This window comes from Gossypium hirsutum, chromosome D11 (genome assembly GCF_007990345.1).
Source record: "Gossypium hirsutum isolate 1008001.06 chromosome D11, Gossypium_hirsutum_v2.1, whole genome shotgun sequence".
Lineage (NCBI taxonomy): Eukaryota > Viridiplantae > Streptophyta > Magnoliopsida > Malvales > Malvaceae > Gossypium > Gossypium hirsutum.
This window is the reverse complement of record NC_053447.1, coordinates 72,189,779-72,198,777: the sequence shown is the minus strand read 5'-3', so window position 1 is coordinate 72,198,777 and position 8,999 is coordinate 72,189,779. Positions and strand designations below refer to the sequence as shown.

Sequence of the window (8,999 nt, the reverse complement as noted above, 5' to 3'; positions counted from 1 at the left end):
CAAAGTTCATGGACTGGTTACACCTGACTAACAGAATAACAAAATAATTACACGTGATGTGTCACATGTACTTCGTTTTGATATATATAGACTGGTTTTTAATAGTACAAATGGATAAAACAGTTTGCTCATTGATCTAATGTATCGAAACTAGTTTACCTATTTTTTAGTAGAAGAGACAAAATAGAATCTGGCAACCAATACATGGACCTCTACAGTACTTTTACCATTATTTTTATTATAAATATTTAAATATGTGTCATTTATAATTATAATTATAATTAATTAAAATTTTTGATTGCTTCAAAAAAGGTATGCCGACCACTTATCCTTCGGCGTGGACCATGCCGGCGCATGAAGAATATAAGTAGATTTCCTTCGATTTTTGGGTTATAATATGGTCTAAGTCCCTGTATTTTTATATATTTAGGATTTAGTCCTTTTTATTTTTATGAATTTAGCCCCTTCATTTTTTGAATTAAAAAATATAAATTCAATTGTTAACACCGTTATATTTATTCTATTAAAATCAGATCCATTAAATTATTATTTCTCTTGTTATATGATTATCAAGTAAGATTTTTTTTATCAAAATGTCACGCCAAAAAATTTAACAAAAGAATTATGATTATATTAACAATTGGACTTAAATTTTAAATTAAAAAAGTACATGAACTAAATTTTAAGTCGCAATACTCAGAACTACACATAGCCTCTCCCCAACCTATAAATAGGAAGATAACGCGCCTCAACATACTCGAACCCACATCCTCCTACATAAACAACAATGCCCCAAATTTATATAATATAATATATATATTCTGCAATGATGACATGAGAGTTTTCCATATTTTGATTAATTTCTTTTTAGACATGTCATTTTAGATCTCTTTCAATTATACCAATCATTATTCATGCAAAATTAATTCTTTATTTTATTTTCTATTGTAAGTTAGTCACTTCAAACAATAATTAAAAAATTCAATAAATTTTAGCATTTGATTCACTTACCATAAATCAAATTTTAAAATATTAGGAGCAAAATTAAAATGTTGTCATAATTTTCTTTTATTTTTTTGCCACTTCTTGGTGAATGGGTAATTACACTTTTAGCCCCTAATTAAATGGAATATTTGCATTCTTTTGTCTCTCTTAATAATTAATAAATCAATCTAAACCATTGTGACACAATATTTATAAACTTTAGTCCCTTTAAAATTTTATAATTTTAACTCAACTCCAAAATAAAATTCTTGGCTTTGCCTCCGATCAAGAAAAAAGGAAGTATTAATAAGCTTAGGGACCAGATGAAAAATATTTTTCTGTAAAAAAAAAAACAACCCTAAAGCCTATAGAAGGAGAGGGAAAAGTTTAGAAGTTTTTTCTCTTTTGACATGCAAATTTTGAAAATCCACACACACACAAACTTCAAGGTTTATTTTTTTCCTTTTTAGTATACTATAAGTACACTAATAGATGGATGCTTTAAAGAGGAAAAAAAATAAATATGTTTAAAGTTAAAGGTTAAATAATGTTGTTAGTCATTGTATTTTGATAAAATCTAAGATTTAGTTCCTATACTTAAAAAGATAAAATTTAAACCTATGCTTTTTTATATAAAATTCTCGATCCAACCATTAAAATCGTAAATATTTTCTATTAAAATTTTATCAATTTGTAATTTTGATTAGATTGTCTTCATGAACATGATAAGTTGATAAGTTTGACAGAAACTACTTACAATGACAATGATTGGACTAGAATTTTTAATTTAAAAAAGTAGGAAGATTGAATTTTTAACTTTTAAATTACAAGGACTAAATCTCAAATTCTATACAAATACAGGGGACTAACATAATATTTAAACAATAATAAAAATATAAAAATTATTGGACCACAAATAAAAGATGCCATTGAAAATTTTCAATAAAGTAGTAGAATCATCATTCTCACATGTTATGCTCACCTCCATAGAAAAGGATGGTTGGCGTTTGTCATTGTCTTAAAAGCCAAGGTATATAAGACTTTATTGTACAAAATTCTAATATATATAAATATATATACATATATATATAACTTACTTAATTGAAAATTTTAAATTAAATTAAATTTAGGGGAAAAAAAGGCAGTGATTTAGTGGCAATGGGGGGCAAAGTTGTTTTGTTAACTATTCCATTAGGAATCACAGATTTTTTGGTCTATCACATTCATGCATTTACGATTCACGTAATGATATTGATACTCCTGAAAGGTGTTCTATTTGCTCGCATCTCGCGTTTGATGCTTAATAAAGCAAATCTTGGTTTTTATTTCCCTTGTGACGGGCCTGGAAGAGGAGGGACATGTCAAGTATTCGCTTGGGATCATGTCTTCTTAGGATTATTCTGGATGTACAATTCAATTTCAGTAGTAATATTTCATTTCAGTTGGAAAATGCAGTTAAATGTTTGGGGTACTATAAGCGATCAAGGGGTGGTAATTCATGTCATAGGAGGAAATTTTGCGCAGAGTTCCATTACTATTAATAGGTGGCTACGTGATTTCTTATGGCCACAAGCATCTCAAGTAATTCAGTCTTATAGTTCTTCATTATCTGCATATGACCTTCTTTTCTTAGGTGCTCATTTTGTATGAGCTTTTAGTTTAATGTTTCTAGTCTATTTTTCTTATATTTGTCTCCTTGGAGTTATAGCTTTGTTTTGTTCTCAACCTTTAGACAAATTTACCTATTTTTCTTAGCCTTTACCAATGTGAAATTAAGAAAGGTTAAAATACATCGTAAGTCCCTATATTCTTTAAATTTTGAAATTTAGTTTCTCTATTTTTCAGATTTCAAATTTCAAGTCAAACTGTTAACGATGTTAAAATTATTTTGTTAAATTCATGTTCATTACAATATCAATTTTTAGTTACATGACTACCAAATTAATTTTTTTTTAATTTCGAAATGTTACACTAACAAATTTAACAAAAAAGTTAGACTAGAATTTTAAAAATTTAAAAAGTAGAGAGACTAAATTCTTAGAAATAAAAGTACATGGACCAAAATATGAATTTACGAAGAGTACAACAACTTATAGCATATTTTAACCATTATAAAATTACATTTGAAATGTACCAAATAAAAATATGTAATGCCATTTAAGATCTTTAAATTACATAAACATACTAGTTTTGGGTGAAATTTTGTTTGAGACAAAAAAAAAACATATTTGTTTGTAAATTTTCAATTATGGATTGAATTTGGGAAAACTCTTTCCGAGAAAAAGAAATGAGTTTATATGCTTTCGGGTCCCTATAAAACGAAGATAATTTAAAGGAAGACCGGTTGCAGATTTTGTTATTTTAGGGGAGTTTAACTAAAATTTTTAAAACTTGTTAGGAATTTAATGAGAATTTTTCAAAACTATTGGTAAGTTTATTTAAAAGTTCTAAAAATACTGGAGGTTTACTGAGAATTAAAAAATGAAGGGGTCTAATTAAAATTTTTAAAAAATTAAAAGACTTAATGAGAATTTTCAAAATTTTTGAGAGCTAGTCTAATAAGAAATTTATTATTTTCTTTTAAATAATCGATCTAATTTGGAGATGAATTGGGTTCCATTTATTTTTATATAAATTGAGTAAATGGCATTAGTAGTCCTTCAATTAATAAATAATTTTTTATCACTCAACTATTTAATTGTGTTTTTTTTTGTTATTACCCGGCACCCACTGTAACTTTTAAAATTGACATATTAGCAACCTTAACCTTCAACGTTTATAAATTATATCACTTTTGTCTCAATTCTAAAAAAATAAGTCAATAAAATTAGATTATATATATTTTCTAGTTTATGAACTAAAATAAATTTAGTTATCAGAGTGAATAAAAAAAATATATCGAAATGGTCCTACTTGGTATATTTAGGATAAAAATTATATTACCCCTTAAATTTAGTGATAAATTAAAAAAAAATTACACATTGAATAATTTATTTATATAAGTTAATATAAGTTGAATTTGAAATAAAATATATTATTTTAATTTTTTTATGAATGGGTTGAGAAAATAGAAGAAAGAAAATATCTTAAGGAATCAAAACAATGATAATGGGGGGAAGCAAATGCAACTGTATGCCAAAAAAGAACAAGACATAAAAGCAGTGTCAGCAGGTGGGGCCATGCCCATGACGCCTACTGACTGATGTTACACTGTACTATATATCAGTACAAAATTTTATATAAATTTGATGCTGACAGAGAAATGACTATATACTTCTTTCATTTATTTTTTCCTTCTTATATAAAAAAATTACAAACCATCGATTTTTTTAATGAAAATTTTCAAATTAAGTATTAATATATTATTTAACAGTTTAATTTTAATATTTAATTTAACAAATTTAATGTTTAATCTAATATCTACCTGGAATAATTTCGTATGACTCAATAAATTTTTAATATATTGCTTTATAAAAAAATGTATGTACTTAACTGAGATAAAATTTAGGTGTTAAATTAAATATTAAAGAAAAATAAAATTGTAAAAAAATAAAGATTAAATTACACGATTTTTACTATTAAGTTTAAATTGACAAAATTTGAGAGTGAAAGTCGTTGTTATACTAATTTTAAAAGCTACCACCATTAGTTTGTTGGTGAAAAAAATATAATTGAATAGTTAAGTGATAATTTTATAATTTTTTATAATTAAGGGACTAGTAATATAATTTATCATTTGATTTCTTGATTCAAGAGTAGGCACAAATTTCGATTTATTTATATATTTAAATCCAAGTTGCGGCCAATAGAATTTGACAGCTGTTACTCTCTAGTAACATGACGCGTGGCTATATAATAGCTACCGTACTATGCTACTGATCCTGAAAATTTTCAGACAATATTAGATTTCACAGCTGTCACTCTCCTATTATTACAAGATATAGAAACTGTCTCCTGTTGAATTTTACATATTCAAAATTTAAAATTTTTTTAATATCTATTCAAAATTTAAAATTTTAATTAAATTATTAAAATATTAGTATTGTATGAGTTAGGTCCTCTTGCTAATTAATTGTTGGCTTGGGCATTAAATGCTAATTCCAATTAGACATGGCATATATTTAGCAATATTGTTTAAGTTACCGAAATCAACTAAGGTACTAGTCTGAAGAGAGAGATTAGATCAGTTGATCTTTAAATCATTTAGAATTGGTTAAATCCCATTAAAAGCTCGATTAGAATACAAATGATAATTTATTTAATGAAACCAGATAAATTGGTAGAATCGATAATAAGTGACATGACCAATTTGACATTGTCCTAGTTTCGAAAACCTTGACATTCACATGTGGATAATATTTTGGATAGTTTGGATTCAATGTATTAAAAAACATAGTGTCATTAAAATTTAACAATATTTGTTTTTAACAAATAATGTCTAACCTGTGCAAGCGATAGCCACACATATGTTTAAAATTTGATTCATGTGTTTTAAATATGTTTCGTATTAGGTTCGAGTTAACATTTTGGGTGTGTTTGGTTGAGTAAAAATTAGAGAGATGGGAGAAGGGAGTGAAAAAAAAATAGAGTGTGCTTAGTTGGGAATAGGGGCAAATCCAGAAATTATTTTAGGGGGCCGGAATTAAATTATAAATTTTTGAAAAGTCCCGATAGATTTTTCTTTCATTTGGGGTGGGGCGGCAAAGTGTAAATTAGCCATATAACTTATAAATTAAACATTTTAACAGGTTTGCATAGCAATTTTGAATGTATAAAAATCAATATTTTTAAATTAGAATGATGAGAAGAGAGAGAACGAGAGAAAAGTGTTTGTTAATTCAAATTATACATTTTTCAATTGCTTTATTTTATTTTTTTTCACATTTCAACTCTACCCAGCAATGGAGAGAAATAAAATTATTTTTGCTTTCTATTTTTTAATAAATTCTATCAAGCACACCTACAGAAAGAAAATTTCTGTTTTTCATCCTTCAAGTTTTCCACCCTTCAATTTTCCATCATCCTATTTTTTTTTCCTTCGTACCAAGCAAATCCTTAATGCTCGACTAGACAATTAAGCTTATGGAAAGACCTACTTGATAAAATACTAAAACTTCAAGGACTCCTTTAAAACGTTCTAAAAATCAGAGACCAATTTAAAACCTGAGCCATAGCTTGGGGACATGTAGTGGAGTTAACTCAAAATTTTTAGGAATATTTAAAATATGTTTTCGTAATATTTCATGAGTGACAGCAAACCCAATTTTTAAATTGGGCTTAAAATCAATGACCTAGTCCAATTCACCATCAGCCCACCATTAATGGCGGAAAAGCATTTCTAGTATTTGATGAATCCTCTCGCGATGGTGTCGCTAATGTAAGTTCACTCGATCGCTTCCAAATTTTTATTATTTTTCTTGAATTTGTTTCGAGTTTTACGTTGTTTATCGATGCCTTTGTCGCTGATCTAAGCTCCCTCGATTACTTTTTCGCTAATCAATTCCATTTTTAATTTTTTTTCTTGTATTTGTTTTTGAGTTTACGTTGTTTATCGATGCCTTTGTCGCTGCTCTAAGGTCCATTGATCGCTTTTTGCTCATCGATTCCATTTTTTTTTAATTTGTTTTGAGTTTAGATGTCTTTGCTTTAATCTGTGCTTAGATTTCTTGGTGAAATTACAATTTCTGTATTTCGCAATCGAACCAATTGAATCGCCATGGCTTCCCGCCTTTTTTCCCTCGCAAAATCCTTCTTAAACCCTAAATTCCCAAATCCACGCTCCTTCTCCACCTCTTTTCTCATAACCAAAACCCCCAAGAAACATAAACCCAAACGCCCCAAACCCGATTCTCCTCGCACCAGATCCGTCACACCCGACTCGAACAAAATCCCCCATTTTGAATCCCTCCTCGCCCGTGATGCCAAGTACCGATTCCTCACCAAAACCAAAGAATTCCTATCCAAACAACCCGAACAGATCCTCCGCCTCGACGACGCCGGAAAACTGTACCGGGAACTCGGATTCCCCCGCGGCCGTAAAGTCACCAAATTCATTTCCCGCTATCCGCTGCTCTTCACCTCTTACCGTCACTCCGACAATAAAATCTGGCTCGGGTTTACTGATTTTATGGACCAATTACTCCTCGAAGAGAGATCAATCATGGAAGCCATGGAAGAAGATCGAGTCACGAGAATCCGTAAATTATTAATGATGTCGAAGAATAAACGGATTCCATTAAGCAAAATTTATCATAAACGGCTTATATTTGGAATTCCTGAGGATTTCAGGGACAAAATCGGGAAATACCCTGATTATTTTCGTCTCGTGGTTGAAGATGATGGGAAACAAATCCTTGAGTTAGTAAATTGGGATCCAAGTTTAGCTGTTAGTGCTTTGGAGAAGGAGTTTTTAGTGAATGAAGATAAGGTTAAGAAAGCTTTCAAGTTTCCGGTTAAGTATGGTAAAGATTTAGGATTGGAGGAAAATGATGTGAAGAAGCTTAACTTGCTAAACACGTTACCATTAGTTTCGCCTTATTCTGACGGTTGGAAGTTGGACTCGTGGAGTTTGGAAGCGGAAAAATATAGGGTTGGAATTATACATGAGTTTTTGAGCTTGACTTTGGAGAAAAGAGCTTTGATACATCATATTGTGGAGTTCAAGGAGGAGTTTAGTTTGACTAGGCAAACTTATGAGATGCTCAAGAGACAACCTTGGACGTTTTATTTGGCCGGGACGGAGATGAATTGGGCGGTGTTTTTGAAGGATGGGTATGATGAGAATGGTAACTTAATTGATAAGGATCCACTGTTGGTTATCAATGAAAAACTTTATAAGTTTGCTCAAATGCAAGAAGAAGAAGAAGAAGAAGGAGAGATTTCTGGATTTAGGGAGAAATTACGAGGGGATTGACATTTTTTAGTGGTTAACCTTGTGGACGCTTGTTTATATTAAAACGAATCTTCAATCTGGTCTGCTTAGCAAAACTGCTAAACCCTTAATTTATGTATTTAGATTTAGTGAATTACGTTACTCTGTTTCATTAAATGTGTATTTTTACAGGTGTTGTCTATCAGTAAATGTGACTGGATTTGTACATGTGGGGTTTCAAACCTATACCCTAGCTTACCATCTCGTCACAAAAAAGCATGTCATCAGTCCATGGATCAGGCAAGTTATTAGCCACTTTAGCCCCATTCTTAGTCGTTATTCACCCCTGGCATTTTTGTTTTTCTGGAGACATGTGTTAAGTGGTATACAAGTTAATTCCTAGAACTCTCCTTTTGTGATCACAATACAATTGGAACTCCATTTTCGTCTTTGTTTGCATTGTTCTATCTATATCAGTAAATCACTATCTTCAGCCATGGCCTCGTTAATTAGATTTCCCATTTTTTTGTGATCACGGCCCTTGCATTCACGCCTAGATTTGCCTATTGCCATGTTGTCGAGTATCAGTTTGTCACCGTAAGCAACTATGTTAATTAGATTTCCCATTTTTTGTGATAAGTTGAGTTCATTTCACATGCCTTCGCATCCAATATGCTTGTGAAATTGAGCAATATGCATGGATTCAAGTGTTTACAATATATAGAGGTTAAATTCTGCTATTAGTTTTTGTACTTTGTGAAAGTTGTGGATTTAGTCCCTGTACTTAAATTTAATCAAATTTTAGTCTTGACCCAAACAATAGCATTTAAATTTGTTTGGTTAAATTCAATTACTAGTTTTGTACTATGTGTACAATTATATACTTAGTCCGTATTTTTCAATTGGATCATTTCAAGTCCCTATATTGTTTAAATTTTGAAATTTCAGTCTTGACGCAAATGATAGTCGTTAACCCATTAACTAGATTTTAGTGAGTAGTATGTGAAAATAACAAGCTGATGTGACATTAAATTTTGGAAGTAGCAGAACTTAAGGAGTTTAATAGTTCTCGTTCGGTGAGGACTGAAATTTAAGAATTTGAAAAGTATAAGGACTAAAAATGATCAAAGGGATTAAATCCCTA

At 29.8% G+C, this 8,999-nt stretch overlaps 1 protein-coding gene and 1 long non-coding RNA gene across 2 annotated transcripts; both read left to right on the top strand.

The window, feature by feature from the left end:
* Positions 1–6,169: 6,169 nt before the first annotated feature.
* LOC121223554 (uncharacterized) lies at positions 6,170–8,348 on the top strand. The gene is made up of 2 exons (XR_005920883.1): positions 6,170–6,361; positions 8,048–8,348. It is a non-coding gene; the product is annotated as an uncharacterized lncRNA (long non-coding RNA).
* LOC121223553 (protein WHAT'S THIS FACTOR 1 homolog, chloroplastic-like) lies at positions 6,263–8,083 on the top strand. Its single transcript, XM_041105273.1, has one exon. It carries the CDS (start codon positions 6,701–6,703, stop codon positions 7,895–7,897), a length of 1,197 nt encoding a protein of 398 aa, XP_040961207.1. The 5' UTR covers positions 6,263–6,700; the 3' UTR covers positions 7,898–8,083.
* Positions 8,349–8,999: the final 651 nt, after the last annotated feature.